The 27,635-nt window shown below is 37.9% G+C and overlaps 3 protein-coding genes and 1 long non-coding RNA gene across 6 annotated transcripts in view; 1 reads left to right on the forward strand and 3 right to left on the reverse strand.

Annotated features, from left to right (window-relative positions):
• Positions 1 to 27,635, forward strand: part of LOC134812179 (uncharacterized) — a 284,121-nt gene that overhangs the window by 109,032 nt on the left and 147,454 nt on the right. The gene's annotated exons all lie outside the window — the stretch shown is intronic.
• LOC134812400 (derlin-2-like) lies at positions 942 to 3,536 on the reverse strand. The gene is made up of 5 exons (XM_063819799.1): positions 3,416 to 3,536; positions 3,100 to 3,262; positions 2,730 to 2,914; positions 2,449 to 2,559; positions 942 to 1,515 (listed from the first exon to the last, which is right to left on the reverse strand). Exons 1-5 carry the CDS (start codon positions 3,530 to 3,532, stop codon positions 1,336 to 1,338), a joined length of 756 nt encoding a protein of 251 aa, XP_063675869.1. The 5' UTR covers positions 3,533 to 3,536; the 3' UTR covers positions 942 to 1,335.
• On the reverse strand, positions 5,396 to 8,755 carry LOC134813073 (dynein axonemal assembly factor 9-like). The gene has a single exon (XM_063820748.1). It carries the CDS (start codon positions 8,735 to 8,737, stop codon positions 5,552 to 5,554), a length of 3,186 nt encoding a protein of 1,061 aa, XP_063676818.1. The 5' UTR covers positions 8,738 to 8,755; the 3' UTR covers positions 5,396 to 5,551.
• Positions 19,880 to 26,839, reverse strand: LOC134812548 (uncharacterized). Of its 3 annotated transcripts, XR_010159924.1 has the most exons (5): positions 26,746 to 26,839; positions 26,328 to 26,498; positions 26,051 to 26,151; positions 21,279 to 21,317; positions 19,880 to 21,142 (listed from the first exon to the last, which is right to left on the reverse strand). It is a non-coding gene; the product is annotated as an uncharacterized LOC134812548 (long non-coding RNA). The 3 variants fall into 3 exon arrangements; XR_010159925.1 differs by lacking the exons at positions 19,880 to 21,142; positions 21,279 to 21,317 and adding an exon at positions 21,678 to 21,964; XR_010159923.1 differs by lacking the exons at positions 19,880 to 21,142; positions 21,279 to 21,317 and having other exon boundaries at positions 24,910 to 26,151.

The raw sequence follows: 27,635 nt of genomic DNA on the forward strand, positions 1-27,635 counted from the left end.
CATACAATTATCTAAATATGGTTTAATGGGATGGCCGGTATGCTAGATCGTACGAGCACAGCACGAGAAAAAGCGGCAAACTTTAAACTTTTGAAATGATGCTTGTTATCTTGATATTTCTCACCGATAAACTTGGATACTGTTGAGATGAGTCATATTTGCTTTTATAGTTTAAATAGTTCATCAGGCGCAGGTCTATTTGTGTTTATGATTGTTGAATAAAACAAATTGTATACTAATTCTTGCAAATCCTAAGAAAATGTTAACTAATATTATCTTATTATCCAGTAAATTACATAATACATATTGCAACATAATCATTCATTTACAAATTAATTGCAAGGGGTTTTATGCAATTGCGAGGGTTCAATTGATATTCCCCCAAAGAAGAATAATCACTTAACCCATTAGGGACGATAGGGTCGTTTTTATGACCCACCTTTTCTAGACGAAAAACCAAATTACTAAACGCTATAACGAATCTATAGCATATATGCTCAAAATTTATTGGGCTACGTATAATGAAGCCCAATAAATTTTGAGTATATATGCTATAGATTCGTTATAGCGTTTAGTAATTTGGTTTTTCGTCTAGAAAAGGTGGGTCATAAAAACGACCCTATCGTCCCTAATGGGTTAATCAATAAAAAGCAAAGATACTATTTATATCAGAAGACTCAACAACTTTCCGAAACATTTGTGTACACCTTCGCCCTTCACAAATAAATGTATAATGAAAATTCTGACAAAGCCTGAACACACAGCTGGGGGTAGGCAGTGAAATCTCTAGTTTTACTATAAGACAATTTCCACCCCTACTGAGTCTACAATTACTTACAGTTGTTGACAACAACTTAATTTAACGTCACGATTCTGATAAAACATCATACTTTACTAAACTTAAAACTAGTAAGTAAAATTTAATTCACTAACGCTAAAAACGAAGGTCCCCAATGTTTTGCTGTAAACAAATCAATCGTGAAGTGTATTGAATAATCTAGAATTGCGTCAATCATCAGAAATGTTGACCAGCAACCACTTATGATTATATTATATCAAACATTTCACCTTAACGTCATGTTTAAAAACCTTTTTTCCCCGAAAATCATGCCAGTAGATGAATTAATGGAGCTAAAGCTTGGAACATCATCATTACAATTCATTTTCAAATAAAAATCAATTCTTTACTTTTTTCCACAAAGGTATCACCATCATGAACGGGTTATCTTCAGAAGGTCAAGCAAAAAACGTACCCCAACATTCCCTAACAATACTGGAATCCCCAAGCAGCACAACAAGGCCCATATTACAGTAGGAAATAATGAGAAGAGTCCCCTAATCCTGATGAGGATGGTCCTCCTGAGGAGCAGCCTCCTGTTCTGGTTGTTCCCTGACATCCTCCCCCCAGTTATAGCCCCCTGGCCGGGTATCATCAGGTACCTCCCCGTACTCATCTTCTCCTTCGTCAAACAGGAGCTTCAGGAGCCGGGGTGTCTTCAGGATCTTACATCCTCCCTGAGCAAGGCGAGATGTTATGATTTGGGCAGTATCGAGATAGCCCGACCACTGTCCGCGGACCACTGTCCGCGGACCACTGTCTGCGGACCACTGTCTGCGGACCACTGTCTGGAGGTTTTTCTGGAATAGGAAGTCTCGAGCATTCTCTAGGGAGGCGGTGGGTCCATTAATTTCGTCCATTAGACAGAAGAGTACCATGTCAGGAATTGGAATAGTTGTTGTTGTTGATGATGGCAACTGATAATACTTCACCAAAAACGAACGACTTATATACCACATTTTAATCGTAATCATTTATTTCATTGAGCAATCACTATTATTCGTAACTAATTATATCCAAGAGACCACATTTGAATCGTAATCAATAGTTTGATCCAGTAATTTACTACGCTACAATTAATTATGCAAGTCGTAACTAATTGCATCCAAGATACCATACATACCATTCATATGATCTGGTAACCAATGAACTATTCACAAACACCTGTTGCTTGATTCAGGGGATACTGTTATTATACAGTAATATGATCTGGTAGACAGGTGTCTGCGGACAACTGTCCGCGAACAGTGGTCCGCAGACAGTGGTCCGCAGACAGTGGTCCGCAGACAGTGGTCCGCAGACAGTGGTCCGCAGACAGTGGTCCGCAGACAGTGGTCGGGCTATCTCGATACTGCCATGATTTGATGCAAATTTATAAATTATAATGTCAGGTTAATATCGCATTATATAATAGTTTATTAGTCTGTTCTGATAGGATTGAATTGGAATCCAAATGCACTACACAGTCTTATCTGTAAGATTATCTGTAAGATGACTTCTAGTTTTAAAAGTTTTTGAATCTAAAACCTTACTTTCCCGACTTTAATTTAATTTTTAGAAAGAATTCAATCAATAACTAATTCCGTCGATTATAAAAACATAATACATACCTCAATGTTAGGAAGCACATCCTCTAAGTAGAAATAAACGTGTCCTACAGCGATACCCATGAGATCAACTATAACTGAGTTATCAAGAAGTAATGAGAATCCAAACAGAACCTGAGATTACAATGATATGACTTTTCAATGCAAATGATTAAGTGTTGAGGATGTAAAACTGCACCAAACCTTAAAGCATTTTCGATCACACAAAATTCGGTTTAAGTAAATGATTGTAATAAAAAGGATAAATTTGAATCAGTTATCAAACAAAAAAACAAAGTGCTTACCCATGGTAAATAAGGAGCATTAAAGTTGAGCATTCCAAAGAAATTCATCCTAATGTAAGGATTTCTCTTGGCCCAGATGTACACGAGCATGATGGTAAAGGCTTGCCCCAAAAACACCAAGTTCACGAAACATGCGCATATCGTCATCAGAAAACCACCAAAAACAAACATCATTATAAAGTCGGCTGAAATGAGAAAATGTAGATGCGGATAGAATTGTCAATTGAGCCAGTAAATGAAGATCATCAGAGAAGATTGTTGCTATAAAAAGATTGATATAAGGCTACTTTCAAGTAATGAATATGACGATTATCCTACTATCACTATCTTACTAGATGTAAAGAACTTTAGAATATGTTGAATATCTTACCAGTTCTCCCTCTGAAAGAGCCTTCTTCCAACATTCGACAGTACCGATATGTAAATATCATGTTAAATACAAAGTTAAAACCGATGGTTCCGAAGAATGTGAAGTTGGTGAAGAGTCTCCAGATCTGATATTTCCTCCAAATCAGGGACTGATTAAAATATAACTGCGAAAAGAGGATTATTAATGTTTTCGTTGATATTGATGATGTAATTTTTCTGAGTTACAAATTCTATTGATAATAATGACGGACCGACTATAAACCTATTATTAATGATAAAATTCGAAATTAAACATCACAATTTAAATGTAAGCTCACCTGAAAGGGTGAAAGGATGTCAAGCTGAACAGCGATAGTGGTCAGTACACACGCTGTGGCGTAAGTTCGTGTAACCGGCGGAACAGCCATGTACTCCTGGTGGAATGTCTGAGCCATCGTCCCAGCTGATTTGAGATTTTGACTTTTAAACTCTTCAATGTTTATAGTAATTTGTAAATGTAGAATGTAGATGGAGCTTATTTAGCGTATACAATAGTCATTTATTTTTTATTTAAGAATATCAGAATACTTGTTGATTTCTAATTCAAGCCTTGAAAATATTAAAAGTTAGTAGCATGTGATATATTATTTTGTCATGAGACAATGACACAACTTATGTGTCACGAGTGAAACACAATGTTACGTACAAAATACTGACTTTTAGTTATATTATTAAATATTATAATACAATATTTAATTTGTTATAAATACATAGTTGTTACTTTATAATACACATGTAGTAAATAAAACTATTTTACACAAAAAATTATATGGCATTCTTATCAGAATGTATTCTAATATAATTAACTGAGTTACTACGGGTATATGCCTCACAGAATGGCCAAAAAAAAAGAAAGGTCTCTCAAAATCACAAAACACACTTTATTCCAGTTTTTATCTCATAAGAAGCTAAGTTGACACTCAAATTTTTCTTCCCGGGGGTTGATTTAATCTCATAACCATTTTTTCTTTGAGAAAAATTGGCCGGAAAATCTTCCTCCAAAAAAACATGCCTCACAGAATGGCCAAATCTGAACTTCTATAATTTTTTGATGGAGATACTTTTTAAATTTCTATCACCACACGTTGTTAGAAAACCTATTAAGGAATGGGCTAATAACCTAAAACTCACGAAAAAACTGAGCTGTGAAAAATTATTTCACAAACAAACAAAAAAATGCCTCACAAAATGGCCAAAAAAAAAATGAAAACGAGAAAATTTTATTTTTCTAAAACCTTTGGCTCTTGTTTCAGGCATGCTGCTGGTATAAATATGCCTTGTTAACACCCCCATATAGGTGAAATTTCCTAGAACTGAATAAAAAGGGCATAATTTCCTACACCAAAAATGGCCATTTTGTTCATATTCCCTGATTTCATGATTTATAACCTTCATTCGGCTGTAAAAAACACTCCATCTGGGGTGTTATTGTATGATAAATAGCTTGTGAATACTTTAGACCATCAAAACTAACATGTCTACATCAATAAAAGGAGTTTTAAATTTTGGCCATTTTTTGAAGCATATTTTGGCCATTTTGTGAGGTGTGTAGCCATTTTAGCGATTTTTTCTTCCTATATTGAACAATGTTCGTTTTTTTTTATGAATACTATTCTTTAAACATCTTCTGTCATACTGGTGCCAGAAGTTCTCACCAAAATGCAAACTTAGTTCAAAAATTTGAAAACAAATTTTGTGAGGCATATTTTGGCCATTTTGTGAGGCGTGTATCCATTTTAGCATTTTTTTCTTCCTACATTGAACAATGTTCGTTTTGTTTGATGAATACTATTCTTTGAACATTATCTGTCATACTGGTAACAGAAGTTCTCACCAAAATGCAAACTTAGTTCAAAAATTTGAAAACAAATTTTCAGTGCTCAAAATTTCTACATAAACAGTAATATTTATGCCAGAAAATGTGGTCCTAGTTAATGATTTCACCACAGGAAGTGTTGCCAGAAGACTTTTGTTTCATATGGTATCCACAAAACCTACCAGTCTTATACAAAAAATTAGTTACAAAAACATTTACAAATTTGGCCATTCTGTGAGGCTAGCCATTCTGTGAGGCATATACCCGTATGCTGACTTTCTGTAAGTTTTGAAAAAAAGATAATAAGTAATTTACTAAAGTTAAACATAACTTTATTTGTAAAAAAAAGTGAAGCCAGCTTCCAATGATAATAAGTGTATGATTTAATATAGTATACATTATTTGATATCATAAAGTAATTTATCTTACACTGTAAAAAATACTTGATAATGAAAACTCTGACAACTGAAAACTTTGACAAAACTTGGAAAACAAACTAAACTTTGATAACTTAATTTTGTAAAAAGCGAGCACACAAAACAAATCACAAACATCACTAATATCAGTTATAATAATCCCAACCGGGACCTCGACACAATTAACTTCCATTGAACAGCGACGACACTTTAGTGTTATCAATTTTGTGGTTGAAAAGTTCGATCTCCTCATTTCTCTTGTTTAGGAACCTTTCAACAATATCATCAAACAGTGGGTGTTCCATCTTCTTTCCTTCCATCATGGAAACGTAATGAGAGCCATTATAAAACCACCCTTCTGGAAGTTTCTCTCTCGCTGCTTCCAACTTTAGCATTTCCTTTTCTTTTGAACTCAAAGAAAATTTAGTGTATTTATCTTTTTTTACGGGAGGTTTCGGAGCGCAGCCTTGTAACCACTGCTTCACCTGCTGTTCAGTTATTTTGTAGCCAGTGAAAATGAAACAATTCTTGCTGCCAGGAGGCAGGGGCTTGTTGAAAGTATTGAGAGAAATAGTTTCACTTCTTGGAGTACACTCCAGGGTGTAAAGGTTGTTATCCTCCGTAAACTTAGCTCTGCCTCCAACATAGAATATAGAGCCGGACATCATCAACCTATCAACATACACTCGTCCCTCCTTCTGGTGGAGACTCTTCAGATGGGACATGAAGCGAGCTTTACAGAGATCAGCTCCGAACGAGACTGTAAGATATGTAATGGGAATGAAGGGAGGATTTGGTTTGTATTGTAAGGAATACCATCCTGGAGCAGTAAAATGTCTTGAAATTGGCAGGGTAGATTTAGCAAATGCATCAACTGTACACATTTCTACAAGGCTATCTTTGTCTATGTAGTTGTTTCCCACAACCTCAATAATGCTGCACGAAGGGTTCAGGGTCTTCAAGAAACTAATTCTCTCATCTTTACCTTTCTGTTTGGAAGGAATACAACCGGTAACAATGATGTTGTTAACCCATCCCTCGCTACACTGCTCAATTATTTTTGGGAAACATGTTCGGTTGCTTATAAACAGATTTCGTAAGTCAATGCAAGTGCTCACGGAGGCAACATGACACGATTGCCTGGTAAACTTATCAGGATGATGGACAATAGCTGCAACCACCTCAGGTACTTCAACATAAGCAGAAACAATGACAATAACTCGAATCGGATCATTTCCCCTCTTGCTCAGCATCTGTAGAGCTTTTTGCATGTTGTGAGCACTGAACAGCTCTTCAGAACCAAGTGGCTGTCTCAGTACAATGAAATGGTGGTCTTCTTTAGTTCCTTCTGTTACTATGGAGCAGATTTTCTCTTGGTTGCTACCAGGTATTCCAACGAGCAATGTGATGAAGATGAATGGTTCTGCTGTTTCAGATTTCATTGCTGGATTGACATCAAGTTGGTTGTAGGTGAAATTCCCCAGAGAACTTAGCATCATGTGAGGTGCAAATGACGGGTAAGTGGGATAAGAAGACTCGATCATCCTGCCCTCATCTGAAGTTCCCAAGTTGCCAACATCACTGGTTTTAACAGTCACAATATTTTCGTATCTCAGCAGGAAATCTGGAGGTAAATTTTCTGCAGACTCTGGTATATTGTACTCCCTAAACAAAGGCAGCAAAGTGTCATTTGTGAACCTCACACCTTTCCCTCGTTGCCAGAACACCAAGCAGAACCTCTTCAGGAATGGAGGTAAGCAATTAGAGGCATGTTCAAGGTAAAGTGCGACAGCGATTGATCCAGTTTTCTTTACTCTTATCTCCTTCAAGTCGTTTATTCTGATTTGAAGAAGCGTAGAATAAGGTGATGTTATGTTGATGGTGTTGTCCTCCAATCTGAACATAGCTTCATAAGTGTTAACATCGTTGCACAGCAGAGAGCACGGTACAGAGTCTGCATTTTGTGCTCCAAAATGGTTCCATTGCACATAGGTAGGAATAACGTCTGTAACGATCAGCAGCTCAGAGTCATCAGCAGAGACGTCATCATTTTTCACGATAATGTGAGACTCAAAGAATGTGTCTTGAAATACCAATGGTTTGTAGACAACTTTAGTATTTTGCAAACTAGCAATATTTGAAACAGCTGCTCCAAACACTTTCATGCTTGACTTTGAGTTTGAACTCACTTTATTTCCTTTAACATCAAAAGCTTCTAGACTCACTTCAATCTTTACAGAGCTTGCTTTGAAATTTACAAGCTGAGGATATTTGTAAGTACTGAGCTTTTCAGTGAACTTCTTAGTGAAGTATTGAAGTAGCTTTGAGGAGTTTTGTGTGGTTAAAAAGCGTTGAATAGTTCTTTGTGTAGTGGCAGCCATGGCATCATATATTGATGAAAGGAGGACCAAATCACTGGAGTCAACATTGTCGTGTATAAAGTAAGTTCTTCCACAGCTCAGCGAACTTGGAGATTCTATAACAGAGCAAGTAATGAAGAATGGTTTTCTAGTAACCGCATGTTTTTCCAATCCAAAAACTGTGGCACCATGAGCATGACTATCACTTGTTTGGTTGCCATGCTCTAGATAGCTCACAACAGGATCAATAGCCTTATCCAAACTGTTATCTAGAGTTTCACTTTTTATCATATTGGACACATTCATTATCATAGTATTCCACTGGAAATTTAACAAGATGCTTGTATCTTTCAGCAGATGTTTTAGAGATCCTAGATCAAAGTCACTGAACACGGAGAGCTTTTCAAAGTTGAGTGGTATTAGCGAGTGAGTAAGTCCGAAAAATCCTTGTGAGCCATAGTCTTCCAGAGCGTATGCTTGAAGTAGTGGCCATTTTTCAATAACCATTGGGTCGAACTCATTAGAGTCATTGGAGTACGGAATGGCAATTTTATTGACACCTTGAGTCATGGAGATAAAGGAGTAAATTTTATGGTCCTCAACTATGTTCTCATCGCTAGAGATGTTGGCATCAAGGCAGTGAATTTGAAGATCATGAACTTTGGCTAGGTAGGGAAGGATGCTTTTCATGTCTTTGTGAGTGACATAAAGCTCGACTTTAGACGGCTTAATGAGCATCACAATTTCATCTGTATCAATTTCAAAGTATTTGCTGAAGCTCCCTGATTTATACATGGAGCAGCCAAATAAGATGAAATTAATGAAATGCCTACAGTCAGGATTGTAACGACTGTCAATTCCATTGATAGCAACAAAACCATCAATATTGTTATCAACCAGATATCTTTGAATTTTGTTGATTCTCAACAAGCACAATGTCGACGCATCTTTCACACATGTCTTTTTCTCAGTTTGAAATGGTTGAGATATGCTTCCAATGACAACCATCACCTAAAAAGAAATAATGTAAAATAAATGAAATAGTTCAACTCCATTATAAAATTTCGCAATACATTAGAGTTAAATAGTCAATGAAACAATAAGTTCCCCAAGACACTCTAACATCCAAGCCTTCTATAAAACGTGGCAACTCCAAATCTTAACAGTGAGTGATAAGACAGTTCAGTTAATATTGCTTTAAGGCCTAAAGTACAATGCACCCAATAATACAATTCAAAACCTTCCATCTCAAATTCATATAGTCACAGTTTATGTTTATACTAGTCGTGAGCATTGAATTCCGATTTATTAAATCCTGCACAGAGAAGGTAGTACTTCTTCTTCTACAGTCCCTAGTTTTTGGATGCTGGAGCGAATTAGCATACATCCACAAAATAACAAAAATGACCACTTTTGCAACACTTTCTAGTATCGAATCCGTAACATTGCACTATGCCAATTTGTTTAGTTACAGTATGCCAACAATTTCCGTAACAAAGAAACAGTAAACAATTAAAAGAACTTAGTTAGATCTTGAGCCAATCGAAACAGGTGATATTATGTCTCATTTCTTATTTCAGCTGAACACAATCAATTTATGATTTTTGAAGGTTTCTGTTAGTACATCGTATTATATTTTTGAAGAACGACCCTCCGCCTCCAGTATGTAGTTTCGTATCAAGTGAGCTTATCAAGTTAAGAAAAATTTTGTTTTTCTTAACTTGTAAGGCTCGTTAGTCCGTGTGCCACGTGGCACATATTCACCCTATCTATACCTTTCGGTCATAATTCCGGTTGAGAACCAATACTGTGTCTAAACTTAACGTTCATAAGCTGTTAACCTAATCTTAGATGGCACTGTGGAAGGGATACAACAAAATAAGAGATTACAAAATTGATTTTGTCCAGCCATAAGGTCAGAAACCCTCAACAATAGTCATATAAAAACCAATTCAGTAGAGTACTATATTAATTGCAGCACACTACAATGTAAATATACTGAAGGGGTACCCTTTTTGATCTTTTGGCAGGGTCTCTCAATCACGTATCAGATCATTCAGCTGAGTCGGTCGTTGAGACATTAAACAAATGTTCAATTTCGCATAGATCCAATGGATCCTTATTAGCTACTCCCTAAAACATACATATAAACTAGACGACACTGGGATTCAAATCCTTGATGCAAGTTTGCCTGAATTGGAAATATCGTCAAAAAGGCATTTCACTATTTGTTCCGTATTGGCATGTACGCTAGCATGGCGGCAAAGTGCAGCTGAATCGGCGGGTATGATGGGGATCTGGGGAGCCAGATGGGTGTCTTGAGTTGTTCACTGCCAGTTTCTCCTTCTCTTCCACCCAGCATAAAGCTGGGTGGCTCCTAACTTCACTACCAGGTTGTATATTGACTAAATAAAAATTTAGTTATACCTATTTTTACCACTTTCTTCTCAATCAGTTTCGATTATTCAACCTCCATAATACTCTCTTCTTTTATGAGTCCAGGATAACAGTTGCTGCATCCTCAGCAAGTTTCTTGTTGAGAGGATGGTTTTTTGATGATCTTGCTAGCATAATGACCACTGGTCGCTGCTAACACTGTTCTCATTAATTCTTGTCTTCAATTTTGTTATTTCACCATTCAACTCACTTTCTTTCCTCAGCTACACTTAATCGCTGACAACTGGTGGTGACTGCTCTTGATACCTTGACGGCAATCCAGTGAACCTGAATCCAGCTCCCTCATCTTGGTACAATACAATGTTTAACCTCAAAGATACTATTGAATCGCTTTCATCCGCTTCAACACAGGACCTAGCAGCCCTCATTAAAACTGCTCAGAAGATTATGGATTTTAGGCACCTGGTTGGACACTTGGAATTTATTCCAGATATAATTGACAGTGCAGTTTGTTCCGACTTGTTGGCTGAGTGTGATTCCCTCAACTTGTCGGCTTCATCCAGAAGACCTGAGTCACAATGGCTCAGTGTAACCGACAGGCCTTACATATATGTCGATAGTAAGCCAGTACATCATGCTAAGGACATTACCACACTTCCTACTTTCAGTAAAGTTATGGAGACATTTAATGAGAGGTTTAATTGCAAAATGGACTCTTGTTTAGTACTCAAGTACACTTCAACAAGTGCAGGTACGAGTCTGCATGCAGACGACGAAACAACCATGGACACAAATCAGCCCATTTGTAATCTATCAATTGGTGAACCCCGGACGATTGACTTTCTCTCCAATGCTGACAAAAAGGTTGTCCGATCCTTCAGAATGGAGAACAGAAGCCTGGTGCTTATGAAACCTGGTACCCAGGAGGTTATGAAGCATCGCGTTCCTGGTGAATCAGGCGCACCTGGGACACCTTCGCTGAGATATTCATTATCCTTCCGGGCTATGGCAAAGCGTCCTCAGCCACCTCTACCGGATGTAGCACAAACGAAGGGAGCTGAACAACCGTCAGGTCACGTCAAGAGTGATATTGATAACGGTAGCCTCACAGCTCCAGCATTCAGACATGTGTGCCTAATCGCTGGTGATAGCTATGCTGCCAGGCTGGACACTGTAAAACTTGGTAGAAAATGTGTTGATGTTGTGTCTGTTGCCAGTGGAGGAGCAAGAATACATCAAGTGATGGAGCAGATTAGAGATTTTAAGTCTAAGAATGAGTCTGTCATTGTAGATAAGATATGTATTAGTGTCGGAACGAACGACATTAGATATGCGGACTCTTTAGATAAGATTAAGCTTAAATTTAAGAGTCTATGTGCTTTAATCAAAGAACTTTATACTTCTTCAAAAGTTTATTTTCAGTCCCTTTTACCTCTGCCTTGCAAAAGCAGGCATGACTGGAGAACTAACTCTTTTGTTATGAAAATGAATAGTGTCATCAAGAATGAATGTATATATCGAAGATTCCATATGTTAGACGCTTTTCGTCCATTTTCTCTACGATACTTTGATCCTCGAGTACCTCATATCAGAGATGATAGATTTTTCAAGGCTGGAGACATCCATCCCAGTGAGGCTAGGGGCATGGGTGTCCCAGCTAAACTTTATCTGAGAGCGGTTCATAGTAACTTTTTTGACCCATTCACTTTTCAGTAATTACTATTAGGGCTTTAGGGGTCAAGCTAGTTTTCATAATCCGAATTTTAAGATATATTAGACTGTGTTTTAAAAGTTTTTGGAGCTGGATGTCGGTTAACAGGGTTCCCTTAATGCTACTAGATGATAGATCTAAGTCAATATAGATTAAGAGTTGGTATTTATAACAACAGTAAGAACCGCAGATCTAAGCAGGTTAGTATAACAGGTAACTTTGTGCCCGACATCGGGGTTCTTGATGCTTTAAGACTTTTTGTTTTGATTTATTTGTATCTCTATTTTGCATTATGTGTGATGAGTGTGACGATTGGGATGGCTTTGGAGTGTCATTTTAGACCTTTTACTGTCACAGCCTTCCACAGCATCTCAGACAATGAATTTATTCATCTCTTCCACAGTCATAGCAAAAGCTATGCTGCGGTATTAATGTTTTTTCTCTTCAAAAGACTGGTGGCTTTATAAAATTTTAGGGGCTTCTCCTGGCTTACTTGGCAAGCTGAACTTCACTGGTCTTGAAAACAAGCCAGACAGTTACGGATACATTCAGCTAATTATGCACTACCTCAATATTATTACTGTTAGCTGCATGCTTTGGATACATACCTTGAACGCTGTCCTTTTAATTATTGTCAACCCAAGCTTACTTAACCCTGGGCCTACTACATACCTCAAGGTTGTTTCTTTTAATACGCATGGCCTGATTCCCTTCTCACAGCTACAGTCCGACAATCCTTCTTTTGACAACACTAAAATATTTGAACTCCATCACTATATTCACTGCCATGAACCAGACATCCTCCTGATCAATGAATCTTGGCTTAAAAAGTCTATCATTGACTCTGAAGTCATACCTGAATCGTACAAAGTTTTTAGACTTGATCGTTCCTTACAAACCCATCCACCAGATCCACAGAATCCAAGAAGATTTAGGAAGCATGGGGGTGGCGTTTTAGTTGCTATACGTAGGGACATTGATATTGTATCTACTAAGTTAGAGTACAAGTGCCCGGCAGAGCTTCTTGGTATAACACTCAAATTTAGGGACGGTAGTAAACTAATTCTTTGCAGCTTCTATAGGGTAGGTACTTTAGGGGCCAACAATCATAACGCCTTCCAAGATTATGTTAGGAAGGCAAGGCAACGTAGAGGTGTTAGAGGTATTGTAATTGCAGGGGATCTTAATCTACCTGGTATTGATTGGCAGAATTACTGTAGCAGCAATCCGGTTGAACAGCTCTTTCTAGATACTTTTAGTAACTTTGGTTTAGAACAACTTATTACCAGTCCAACACATACTGGAGGAAACATTCTTGATCTAGTCTTAACCGATAAACCCCATCTTATCTCCGATATAAAAATTTCAGAACATAATATTCCATGTAAGTCCGACCATTTTGCAGTCTCCTTTACTTTGAAATCAAAGGTGAAGCGCATCAAATCGCAAAAGAGGGAATCTTTAAATTTTAAAAGAGCAAATTGGGATGCACTTAATGCAGACCTTGCAGATATTGACTGGCAGGCAGAGTTCACTGGTAATATGGAAACATCATGGAACAAGTTTAAGGAAGTTTTAGAGCAAAGAACCAATGAACATATTCCAAAGATTAAAATTGGAGGCAGGGCTCAACCTCCTTGGTTTGACGCTGAGTCTCATCAGGCCTGCCTAGAAAAAGAAAGGCTACACAAAAGTTATAAAGAAACCACGGACCCTTCCTGCAAGGCTGAGAAGTACTTTAAGTTCTCTAAAAGCAGAAGCGATTTTAAGAAAATTGCCTCCAACAAGATGGCATCTAGCTTTGAGGACGAGGATGATTCGAATCTAATTACAAAGAAATTCTGGTCCTATGTAAAAGCAACATCTAAGAATACTCGCATACCTGAACAAATTCACCTAGAAGATGTACACAAAAGTGATCATTCTGACCAAGCAAACCTATTTAATACCTTTTTTCATCAACAGTTCTCATCGCCTAGTGATTATGATGTACATGTTGATAACACACTCACACAGGATGATATTGATTATGTATCTACCCTTTTCAGTTCGTCTAGGATAGTAGATATTCTCAAGAATTTGAATACTAGAAAAGCTATGGGACCGGATAAAATCCATGGTGAAGTTCTTAAAAATTGTGCCTTTACGTTAGCCCCAGCACTGGAGATTCTTTTCACAAAGTGCTATGTATCCGGCTTCCTACCTTCAAATTGGAAATATGCAATTGTTGTTCCAGTACACAAGAAAGGCTCCAAGAATGACATTAAGAATTATAGGCCAATATCTTTGACTAGCTTAGTTATGAAAGTCATGGAAAGAATTATTCGAGATGAACTTTTGAGTAGATGTTATGATAAAATTGATCCTTGTCAACATGGTTTCCTGCCTCACAAATCTTGTGCAACTCAGATGGTTGAATTCTGCGATAGCCTATCCCTCTCTCTTAACAAGAACATTAGATCTGATATTGTTTACTTCGATTTTGCCAAAGCATTCGATTCCGTTAACCACGACTTAATACTATATTAGCTAAAATTTTATTATAACATCGATGGAATGCTTCTCCAATTTATGAAAAGTTACCTCTCCGGACGTCAGCAATGTGTAGTTGTTAATGGGGCTATCTCTGCAACCCTACCGGTGTTGTCAGGTGTTCCTCAAGGGTCAATAATCGGACCAACACTTTTTGTTCTTTTCATAAATGATATATATTCTGGACTTTCTCAGGGCACTAATATCCTTTTATACGCTGATGATACTAAAATGTGGAGAGAGATATCCCAAGAGGAAGACCACCATATACTTCAAAGCGATATTAATTATCTCATGACATGGGCAAGAACTAATAAGATGAAGTTTCATCCTGATAAATGTAAGGTCTTAGCTATACTTAAGAGGTGGTCTCCCTTAGATGGCATTTTACCATTTACACGTTACACTTACTCTATGGGCCAAACTCTTCTTGATTATACAGATTCTGAAAAAGATTTAGGCATATTCATGACGTCTAATCTAAATTTTAATAGCCAGGCCGATGCTCTATATGGTAAAGCTAACCAAAAATTTGGCATGCTTAAGAGAAATTGTCATTTTATTAATGATCTGAACAAGAGAAGAGTCTTGTATCTTACTCTTGTACGCTCAATATTCGAACACTGTCCCATCATTTGGCGACCAGCGTCCAGTAGCACTATCAATAGGCTTGAAGGATTGCAGAAAAGGGCCCTCAAATGGATTCGTAATGATTACGGTGTAAGCTATAGTGTAGAGGAAATCTATAATGCCCATTGTAAACAGTTAAATATTCTGCCCCTAAAGTACAGGTTTGATTACCATGATCTCAAGTTCTTTCATTCCCTAGTGCATCAATACCACCCATGCACCACTCTGCCTCAGTACCTTACTTTCTTCTCCGGGTCAAGCCGACTGAGAAGCTCACATCTTGATCACTTATCAGTAATATCTTCAATTCCACCTGGCTCAGCTATATCTAAATCTTACTTTTATCGAGCTCATCTCACTTGGAACCGACTTCCTCTTTCCCTTCGAGAGATTATCAGACCAGGTGTGTTTAAAACAGAACTTATTAAACACATCTGGAAGGAACATGTTTGTACTGCATCTGTAGATATTGACCCTAGTTCAGATCCTGACAATTCTTTTTCTCCAGACTACGGGTAGTGTATTCCTCTATTATTTTTGTTTTAATTTTTTTTTTGAGGTACTCATCACGCATTTTTGCTTTATTCGGATACAATTTTGATTTAGTCTTTTATATTCAATTATTTAAATTTTATCGTTAAAACTTCATTCCATTGGAAATATTACAAATCAGCCAATTGTAATTGAGAATTTTTGGGTTGTGGCAATTATTCTTAAAAACCTAGAAATGCCTCCTAAGTTCACAGCTCATATTATTTGCCCATTTTTCTCCTTCTGCACTTGGGGCCCAATGTAATTGCTCGACTTTTCATCAGGTCTCTCGAGGCCTTTTGTTTGGTTATTTGGGTGTATTGGTGTCCCCTGATTGTTATCATCGCTGTACACTTGTCAAGGCATTTCTTGGTCGCTCTAGTCCATTTTTAGAAATTCTATACAACATTGATATTGTAATAAATTCTGATGATAATAATTGAAAGATTTCAATAAAAAAAATGTTCATATACCAAAGTTTAAAACAGCGCTCGATTTTCACAGTTGATAAAATACGTTATGCGCGGCGCTTTCAAAATTTTATCAACAAATTTATTTCGAATAGTTATTATTTATTGTATCACGTTGCGACCCCCACGGTCGTTTCACTATGTCTTCGACGCTACAGGGGGAGCCGCGCACTTCGTGCGCGGCGGGTCATACAACGTATGACAAATTATTTATAGATTAAATTTATTTTATGCGAAATTTATTTTTATTTTTAGCTTGTTGGACAATTTATCATTCCGCCATATTCAAAGCTAAAGAGTTTTTAATATTTAAGTTTTAGTTACCGAAGCCCGCTGAGAGCTGCGCGTAGAAATAAGATTGTTGAGCGATAATTGCGCTGGTGCTACATTTTATACCATTGGATAGCAAAAATGCTCAATCGAATGTCGCCCTTCTCAAAAAACTCAGCACAGGTTCTCATAAAAAGTTATGAACATTTATATGGTCAAAATAAATTCATACGCCGCGCGCCGAACAAAATGAATTCATAATAGAATAACTTGTGCGTCGCTACACGTATCTATGGATACGCGTCGCTTCACGTATCTATGGACACGATGACTATATATAGGCATGAGCGGACGGCTCATTTTTCATATCATTACAGTCGCGCGTGTGCTAAATACAGCAGTCCTGCGAGTCATGTTGTTAAAATCTCGCCTCGTCAAATTGAAAGAACTTTACTTGCTTTAGAAGCTAAACATGGCCCAACCATGAACCAGCGAATGCAATGTGCCACGATGCAAATGTTGTGAACTTAAAGCTTCCCTTGGAAAGTGGAAACTTCTACTGCTTATAGAGTTACAACATCATTTATTTGTTATTTCCCAATGTAGTTAGTGTCTGTGGAAAGGCTTACGTCGGTCGCACTACTCGCTCTTTACGGGTTATATTATACGGGCCGGTTATATTATATATTAGGACTGGAGAACATAGGGTCAAATATTATAAACTTTTAAATGGCGATAAATAAGTGATGAATATAGTTTTTGCTTACATTTATTGGATCGTGGTTATACTTATAGACAAAGGGAACATTTCTGTGTCGATCATTGATAATTCTAGTCCCAAAACTTTGGAAGTCCGTGAACATGAATATATTTAACTTCTCTAGACTTTAATTTTAAAACCTTTGGGAATTTATATGTCTTGATTTAGACTTTCTGGGTTTGAGGGGGTTATGTGTAGCTTTACAGTCCTTACACATCCACACGTGCCCAGATAGGGGACTGATTATAAATGCTTCTGACTGCTGACATACATTTGTGGAAAGTTTTGACATTCTCGCAGTTGTGAGAACCCCGGAAGCATGTGTAGCAAACGAATAAGGGTGGCTCTTCAGCATCCAATTCGACAACATATGATTCGTTGCAGTCACCGCAGGAAGTTGGAAGAAGTGAAGAGATACCAAATATGATGCGGTATACCAATGACTCCTTGGTGTACAGTTTATTGTCATCTTCGTCTGCAAGGTTAATACGGAGAAACTCTGCACATGGCTCCAGAATATCGAGATTGAACTGATTCAGTTGTTTGTAGTTGACGGTACGCTTAGCAAATGGATCAAATGCAGCGAGGACACGTTTAACTAGTACATTAGACTCTGCCCGGCCGGAGAAGCAGGCCCCCAATCGCAGTTTTAATCTGATTCTCTGTTTCCATATTGACAAAAAATGACAGTTGACACGTCTTATTCTTCAAATGTACACGTCTTATTCTTCAAATGTACTCGATAATATGTACTATTTCCAATATGTACACAAACCGCCACAGTATGCAGCAGTATCGAGCTGATAAGCTTTTAAAGATAAGGGAGACAAAAAATAGCAACGTATTAAACAAGTATACTGTATACTATACGGACTATAAGTATACGTTGTACGTGATAATGATATGACCGTATTTTAGGATGAAGTTGGTATAATTTCTCGTAAGCAGTAATAGGGTAATGGGTATGAGGGAAGGGTTTTTGCATATACTTTTGTTAGTAGGGATTGGGATCAGATCAGATGGTTTCAATTGTATTCATTAAAGGCCAGCTAGAGAAAGATTTGAAAAAGTCAACTATTGGAACCTTTATGTTATTGATTACGTTAGATGGGAGAGCTCTTGGCTGCATTTTACACCCTCCTGTCTATACTAGTACAATTGTTAGTTTTAACCAGCCTAAAGCCAAATTTTTAGGGATCCTCGAGAGCGTATCTTTCTCCGATCTGAGTTTTGATATAACTGGCTAGAAAACAATTGATACAATTAATATCTGTTTGTTGATTGTACTTAAGAATATTATGAGAGAGGTACACAAATACTTAGGTGTACCCTGAAACATTACTGTGATTTCAAAAGTTTTAAAGAATATTATAATTTCCAAACTCAAATCTTGAGAAAACTAATATATACAGTTAAAGTAACGGTATACCAGTTTCTATTATCTAAGTCGAATTCTCCCCCAATTTTTATCAATGTTTATTACGGGTAAACCGCCCCTAAAATGTCACCCACCCCTAAAACGCCACTCTTGATCGATTGGATCCCATTTTCTTAGAAAGTATCTTACCTAATCATTTGAAACTCCTAAACATAAAAAAATATCATTCAGACCCTGCCACATCCTGAAATTGAATCTAAATGATGCCATAAGGGCATTTTTTTCACTTTGTACGAATTTTTTACTTTTGAAAACAAGCGCACAATTTTATAACTCTGGAATTCATTAATATTAACTCGGTTTTGGTCTAGGATAGTGATATTTACATATTTTAGCAACTTTGTACATATGACTGGAGATTGGAAAGTTATACATTACTCAATATTACTACCCTCCCCTAAAATGTCACCTGGCCGCCCCCTAAAATGTCATTTTATCAGATTCTGGCTTTGAGACTACAAGCACCATAAAATGGAGGTACCAGCCTATTAAACATCATATTTAGCATCTGATGGTAATATTGGAAAGCTTTGGCAGCTCAAGGAATTAGTTTTATTTTATCAATCGCAATAAACATCCCCTAAAATGTCTAATTATCCCCCCTAAAATGTCATTTTAACCTGATCAAATTACTCATGCTTCTCCTAAGATGCAATGCATACTCACATTTCGTTAACAGTTGATGTTAATAATTAACAAGTGCCAAAACAAGAGCTATTATCGCACACCATGCGAACAAAATACAATGTTGACATTTTAGGGGAGAAAAAAAATGACATTCTAGGGGGCATATCATAGGTTTACCATAAACTAGTAAGTACCAAAAACCGTAGTTTTTAACATTCAATTTTGCTAAAAGCAGTCAAATCTAGTCTATAGAGAAGGTCAGATCGATTACTGGGTTGGCTTAGTTAACTACAGGTCACTAAAATTGCCAAAGATGCAGGATGATGTTAAAAATCCCAAAAAATGCAATTAAAACATGCAATTTGCACAAGGTTAAAATCACATTGAATCCATTTCTTTTGTGCCAATTGTTAGTTTATAACTAGATAATCTAACTACAGTTGTAAATTTTGTTGACTGAGTTACTGTTTTGCCGTAAGTTCTGGGTATTCAAAAAAAGTCCCCAAAATGTCACAAAAAGTAAATTGACTAAATTCCACCATTTTTTTTCAACAGAGAGAAATTCTGGTCGACACCTTTCAGAAATAGGTTATATTTGTCCCAGAAGTGGTTAAAATTAATAATTGAGCAACATTCTGAGTGCTACACAACCTGTTTTAGCTGACGTTTTAGGGGTAGTGCACGTGACATTTTAGGGGTTGATTACGGTTTTGAGGTACTTCCTTTAGTGAGTGAATGTTTTCAAGTAGCTTAATGTTTTAATAAGACAACACAAATAGTACTAGTGACAAAAGATAAATCAGGCCTCCTGTACATTTTGTATTTATCACACATATAGAGTTGACATTTTAGGGGTGGTGTTTTAAAAGTGACTCCATTTCAACGTCAAAAAAATTGTACCTGATTTTATTTTCAAATTTCCAAATCTTCCTGGCAGGCTAGAAAAAGGTTTAAATATTATTCCTAGACACTTCAGAACCCTGTAAATTTAGCCCTAACTCGGCAATCTGGGCCCAAAAAACAGGTGACGTTTTAGGGGCGGTTTACCCGTAACACGTTAATCAATTTTAGAGTCATATTAATAAATTTAAATCATAAAATCCAATAGAAACCCCCCAATAACTATTAGAAAATCAAGCACCTCATACTCGTCGTATGAGGTGACAACGTCAACAACAGTCTGCAGTCTTTCTTCATACTTTATCCACTTTCAGACAGTCCAGAAACTTCCAGAAAGTAGGATTTGAACAGGATAACATGGAGTGGAATCTGTGGAGCCATCCTTCTGCTATCTTGTACTCCGAGGAAGCAGCATCTTGGTGGAATCGTGCAGGTTCCATTTGTAGTGAGCGAAGGTAGGATTGGTTGAAGAGGTCCCGATCCATGTAGACTCTTAGAAACTGCAGAACTCCACCATGTCTGTAGGAAGAACCGCCAAGCCATGGAGATGTATTGTTGAATTTCCGGTCCATCGCTTGCTTGTGGTTGCAGGAGTCCATAGGATAGGGGGATGTGCCAGTTATCGTCAAACAGGCCGTGCACGGCAAAGAGCTGAGTGAATAGGTTGTACGAGGGCAGAGGTTCCATCCAGGATCAGGTGTTCAGCGTCAAGAGAGCAGAGGTATCTCGAGGGGTTCCAAAGAGGAAGGAGCGTCTGATTTGGGCGGAATAGTCGGAGTCCCAGAGCAGGACAGGTTTTCCAGAGTTAGTATTGATGTAGTGTGAAGATAGCTGTAGTTGCTTCTCGTCACGGGGATTAAAAGGATGTCCACGTCGGTTAGCATCCGGACTGCTTCGTTGAACCATCCTGTTATCTGGCAGCCAAGCTTAGCTCTCGACTCAAAAGACATGCCAGATACTGCCTCTGAGCACACGTATATAGTAAGAGGGTCAGCGGTAGCAGCGATTTTTTTTCAGAGCCTGTTAAGCTACGTGGACACTGGGCAGTCGTCTATAAAGGTCTTGTGGAGGAGTACTTCTAATACAGTTGATGTTGTCAGAGTCCGGTTCGTCAATTCTTATAGACTTCGTCCTTCGAACGTTCGTTCTGACGATAGGAAGTAATAGTCAATCGTGAATTATTGAACATAAAAAGAGCCAAACTACAATTTAATAACATTAATTTAATATAAAGATTTGGAGACAAGAATTGAACAAAAACTAAGTTGAAAATAATAACTCACCGGTTAATACTCCGAGATAAAACATTCCTTTAGCTTCCCCTGGAAAAGATAAGGTTTTAATTAATAAAGTAGCGGACAAACTAGATCATTTCAAATCGACGCGCGCGCCAATTATTTTCATTGCAAGTGCTTACAATGAACATTTCTTGAAGGGATCTAACCGAAAATTACTAGTAATTGAAGATACCATATTTTCTCAATTTCAGATTTCGCCCAAAACAGCCTAAAACTGATCTATCTTATAAGTTATCAGTTCTAATATGACATGAAAGTGTTTTGAACCGGTGAAAAAGGATATCAAATAACGGAGTAGTTCGCTGTTTATTAGTCTCATGATTAAAATACTGATATCTGGATATTATCCGGTTTGAAGAGACAAGGACAAATGAAACAAGGAAGTTAGGAGTAAAGGCAAATTCAGGGTCAGTTAATTGAGAAGCAAGAGCAGGTTATCAGTGTTCAGGCCGAGCTATCAGCTTGCAAGACTGAGCAACTTGAAGCGATGAAGAAAACTGTGTCAAGTTCAGTTGCTGATTCAGTGAAAGCGGAGTTCCAATCTTACAGCTCTGTCGTTCAAAGTTTGCCAGCACAGTCTCCAGTAATCAGCCCGGAAGCATTGACGTCTGTAGTCAAAACTATTGTTGCAGAGGAGGACCGCAGCAGGAACCTTCTTATCTTCGGTCTGCCTGAGGAAAAAGAAGAGAAGCTCGAATCTCAAGTCAGTGAAGTTCTGGAAACTATTGGCATAAAGCCAAAAGTAGAGGCTCAGAGAACTCAAACTCGCTCATCGTTTATCAGATTCTGAGGAATGCCAGGAACCTGCGGCAGAGTGAGAAGTTTAAGACAGTTTTCTTGAGCCCTGATCGGTCTGTCGAACAGAGGAAGCTCCGGAAAGATCTGGTACAGGACATGAAGAAGCGGGCACTCGCAGAACCGACCAAAAAGTTTTACATAAAGGACGGGCAAATTTATTGTGCCGATGAGAGCAACGGTTGACAACTTCTTTTTTTTGAGTGTTTCGTGTGCTGTTTTGATATGTTTTGGACCATGTTTGTGAGGGACATATTGGTAGCTGTAGTTATTTTCTATACAAGACTGAATAGTCTTCAGGCTTTAGCTGAGCTTTAATTTCCGACGCAGTTTCATTGAGCCACGAGTCCATGATGTGGAATATAAACAATATATTTAACTCTTAATGGTCATAGCTACTTTTGATTTCATGAATCGTACAGATTTTAAAGTACGCTGGTACGATTTTTATCTTATTAAATTGCTGTTCAATATCTATTTTAGTAAACATAAACTGGGGTAGTAAAACCCAGTTCCCAATCAAAATCAATCAGACACAGAATAATCTTACAGAGGGGTCCCTCGGACTAACTTTAGCGGCAGATACGAATACATTATTTCCACATTCTAGCCTAAGAACTACAGAGGAACATACTGTGAGGTCATCAGAATAATCATATGCGAGAGGAGGTAATTCATCCTTAATGTCATGGAAATAAATGCCAAATAAAGAACCTAAGCTATGTGAATCACGAATAAGATCAATGTATGATGTAATGAACTGTCGATCCATCGATCCGACAAGTGATGGAGGACAGGAGGTAGCAGAGAGATACGTTACCGAACTAAGGAGGAGGGTATGTAGGGTGTGTTGTCAAACAGAAAGTAGCAGAAAGCTACGGTCCTGACCAAGGAATAAGGGGTAGGTGCTGAGATGTTGTAGCGAAAGCAGTTGGATGGTGGGTAATATGAATGATCCTCGTTGTGATATCTTATATACCCCTTCTTCCGGTGACAGAGATAACAAGCTGATGCTGATCAAGCAAGCATCGTACACGTGATTATTCTCTGATAGGAGCTTGTTATTGTACAGTTCACGTCATTCGAACAGATCGTGTGGTATTAACTAGGGCCGCTGTTCGTGTTCTTATATGGCATGTGGTTTTAATTGAACAGCTCATGAGCTCACGTCATGAACAGATCATGTGGTATTAATTAGGGCTGTTGTTCGTGTTCTAATGGCATATGGTTTTAATCGAACAGTTCACGTCATGAACAGGTCATGTGGTATTAATTAGGGCCGTTGTTCGTGTTCTTATGGCATGTGGTATTAACGAGGGCCGAAGTTCGTGTTGTTATGGTATGTGGTATTAACGAGAGCCGAAGTTCGTGTTGTTATTTTTATTTTTTTTTTAAAGAGAGGCTGGGCCAAGATAGCCCACGAGAGGATAGCATTGAGATGCTCTGCCTACCTCTGGGGTGTGGCAACCTTGGGGATGGTTGCCGGTGAAATCAGAGTGATTGGTGGAGGATGGTGTAAGATGATATATGAGTCAAAATGATACGCTTAAATGCCAGCTGGGTTTAGAAAAGTAAAACGAGACGAGACAGCATATGAGATAATACTTTAAGTCACCCCGGTCTGATCCAGCTCTTCCGGCACAATTAAGCGTTTGGTGCGGTTTGCGAAATTGACAATTGTGGTGATGTGTTGGTTGTCGAATATGTCATTGACAGAGAGGTAGTAGTCCTGGAAATATTGACCTCTAATTTGGGCAATAGCTGGACACTGTCCAAGGAAGTGTGAGACAGTTTCCTCTCCGTCGCCGCACATAGGACAAGCACTGGTGTTTGATTTGCAAATGGTGTGAAGGTGTTTGTTTAAGCCGCAGTGACCCGTGATGAGGTGAACTGCAGTTCTATAATCTTGTCTGTTTTTGCTGAGTGTAGTGTTGAGGTTTTTGATGATTTTGGCATGCTTGTGGCCGAGTGTCAGTTTGGTGTGTCTGGGACCGTCAGTTAACCAAGTTTCCTGATTCAGTCTGTTGACTTTGTTGTCGATTTGACGCTTGATGTAGGATTGTGGAATTGGACACTTCAAAGTGGATTCACTGGTTGTACCAAGCTTGGCCAGCTCATCTGCTTTTTCGTTCCCCCACAATCCGATGTGTGCTGCAATCCATCGTATCTCTAGCGTGTTGTTGGATCCGAGTGCATTAAGAGAGTCGTAACAGTCTCTTGTAGTTCTACTCCGCGTTGAAAGCGCAGAGATAGCTTGTATAGATGAGAGACTGTCAGACCATATGATGATATGTGTGTTGGTATAGGTAGAGAGATATTTGCAAGCTTCAATGATGGCGGTGAGCTCTGTTTGGTAAACAGTGCAATAATCAGGGAGCTCGAATGATCTTTCTTCAAGGGTGGTGTTATTGTTGTCAGTCGTGATGATATAGCCAGCCCCGCATCCTGAGTCTGTGAGTGACCCGTCAGTGTAGCAGGTGATCGTTTCACTGGTAATGTTGTCAATGGTGTTTTGAAGTGAATTTCTATATTCAGTGGTATCGGCTCCAGGAGTTGTGACGGTGAAGTGCCGTCCCAGCATCATGGTTGGTGTTGCATTGTTAGGTCTCTCGTTGCTCTAGGTGGGATAATGAGGTCTGCCATGAATTGTTTGTTGATAGTGGTATGATTTTTGATAGTTCCCTTCCTGAAGGCGATAGTTTCAAGAGTGAGGCTGCCATAAGCTTGTAGCCTGGCCGCACCCTTTGCTGCTTCGCCTTGCAGGAACAGTATGATGTCAGAAGTGTCGGTGAGGTGATTCAATGCGATAAAAGGTGTTCGTGTTGTTATGGAATGTGGTATAAAATGAATGCTCATATATAATAATTATGTCGGGACATATCCTTAAATAATTGTAAAAAAGATACGGTAATAATTAAGATGTCGGGTCATATCCTGAATTAGTTTACCTTGGTGCTTGGGACCTCAGGCTATTATGTTCATAAACATAACATCTATTCCGCCGAATAGAGATTCGGCGGAATGACAGGCTGAGTGCGCCCAGTAAGAATAAGGTCAATGTATGATGTCATGAGCTGTCGATTCATCAGAAGTGGACACGACAGGCAATAGAGAACAGGAGGTAGCAGAAAGATATGTTTTGCCTTTTTTGGGTGCTCAAAATGAGGTTGAAACCCTACGGTTCAAACAGAGCCAGAGCACTATCGACTCACCCTGCTCATTAATCGTTAATCACCAACACAGGTAGCTTATAATTACAAGAATGTTACTACACATGTCCCTCTATACTTTTATTGGCAAGGATTGTTGATAAATAAATGGCCGCTGCGCTTGTAACTGATTTTAAACAGACCTGGTACATTGGTGAAATCAATATTTTCGACGGGTCATAACATTACTTCTGAATATCGAAATTACAAAATTCAAAAACTGGTCTGTAGACAACCGTCTGAACTTTTTCTTAACTCTCAGAATTTTGTGTTGATGTACCTCAAAACCCATAATCTAGGCTGTTACCTTAAGGGTCGATTCCATACTTAGGAGTAAGGGATTTTAGGTGTGAATTTTTTCTGAAATTATTCTTTAGGCTAAAGTGCACAGCTCTTCAGGTGATAGCGAAACATATAGAAAACTATAGATTTTATAAGAGCTCTCTTTCTCCTCTAACTGACGCAAGAAAATAGTCGGGCGGAATCATCCCGGAATTCAGGGTCCAAATTTTTCTCTTTCGTCGTGTTTATCGACGAAATTTAACTTCTTTCGGACTTAGTTTTTAGACTGAATTGTAGTATGAAGGATTATCTCTCGAATGATCAAGATTCCATAGGAAACTGACCCTCAGAAGTCATGTAATGATCGTTTCTAAAAGCTTGGGTATGCTAAAATTTTACGCTAAATTGTCTACGCACCAATAATTATGAAACTCTGCTGTACAAAGTCACGTGTTAATAATATCAAATAACCTGTTTGACAGAGGATCAGGAGTGTAACTAAGTCCGTGTTTTCCCATCACGACAATTCCTGTTAGTGTCATGTCCAGTGTACACACCACTATGCCCCGTTCCTGGAGACATAATTTATTAGCAAATTTGTAATTTAACATTTACCTGTTGATGTAATTATAAATCGTCTAATGTGGTTATCTAATATATTCTGTATTAAACAGAGTTAGTTAGAAATTGTTGTTAATTTAAGAAGCTGCTAATACATAACTACAGAAACTAAATATTGAGCATCCACCTCTGAAGTTGTTTTGTAACCAAAAAGTAAACATCACTCTTTGTGAGAACAGCAGCCCTCATTGCTTTAACTCAGGCTGGGGCACCGGAAACTATGGACAGGTAACCATGGAGACATATAATGAATCTCATTAGACTACTGGCAAGAATTCGCTATGCCCCCGCTGTATATCTGAAAAGTTCACTTTGTTATATCCCTCTTTCAGGAGTTATGCCGAGAATATTATAAATTGCAGAGCTTATTTAAACTGAAAGTGGCCCAATAAACATCAACTGAATGTAATGACGGTTGTACGCTGTAAATTAAAGACTATATTCGGAAGTTATTGTCGGATATGATCGATTATAATGTTCATCAGCATTATTATTCCGATAAAATATGGAAACTAAAGCATTCTTAATAAAAAATTTTTACTTACAAACGATGCGTTGGTTAATGCTACTCCTGTCTCGAAGTGTATTTCAGTGTGATCGATATCTTCATTACAATTCATGATCGCGGAATTCATTTCTAAACAATTAGAAGTACAATTAAAAGCAATCTTGACTCTAAAATCTGAAGATTCACAAAACAATAATGCAATAATAATCAATTTCATATAAAGGTTCAAATGAGACAGGTAATAAGCATACAACAGATATGCCGATAACAAATTAGAAAAGAACTGTTATGTAATATGAATTACCATTCAATACGGATAATTTGCTCCTAAATTCTAAGTAATAGTAAAGCATTTGCAAATAAAATACGTCGTACACTGATCACGCTATGAAATTGAAATGCTAGATTAATCCGGCGGGCAACTTTGAGTGGCTTGTGGAAGAGGTATATACAAATTAAGCCTGGCTTGATGTAAAGAGGTGGAAGAGGTGGAATGTTTGCGGAGTACATCACCTCTGTTTTACCAAAAGTTTTGAGACTGTGCGCGCGATTTTGACACGTGAGCGAGCGCGCAATTTTATTAATGTTTTTTTATCATTTATACAAAATTCTTTATTTAATATATCTTGGGTTTGAACAGGATACTACCCGCTTAAAATATTTCCACTGCGTTACATAATACTCAATAAGTCAATAAATTTATTAGATTTGTAGATATGTTGCAATTAGTTTAAATGTGTATGTTCATAACCAACCAAGACGCGCGCTGAGTTGAAACAAAAACAAAATATTTTACGAGTACCACCCGTTCATATCAGTTTAAATTATTTACATATAATTTTTACAAATGGCAAAATCATGCGTTGTCAATGATAAATCGATTTATTATTGAGTGTACTTAACTGGTAACAAATTTATTATGTGTTT

Source organism: Bolinopsis microptera, chromosome 3, assembly GCF_026151205.1.
Source record: "Bolinopsis microptera isolate Bmic1 chromosome 3, MBARI_Bmic_1.0, whole genome shotgun sequence".
NCBI lineage: Eukaryota > Metazoa > Ctenophora > Tentaculata > Lobata > Bolinopsidae > Bolinopsis > Bolinopsis microptera.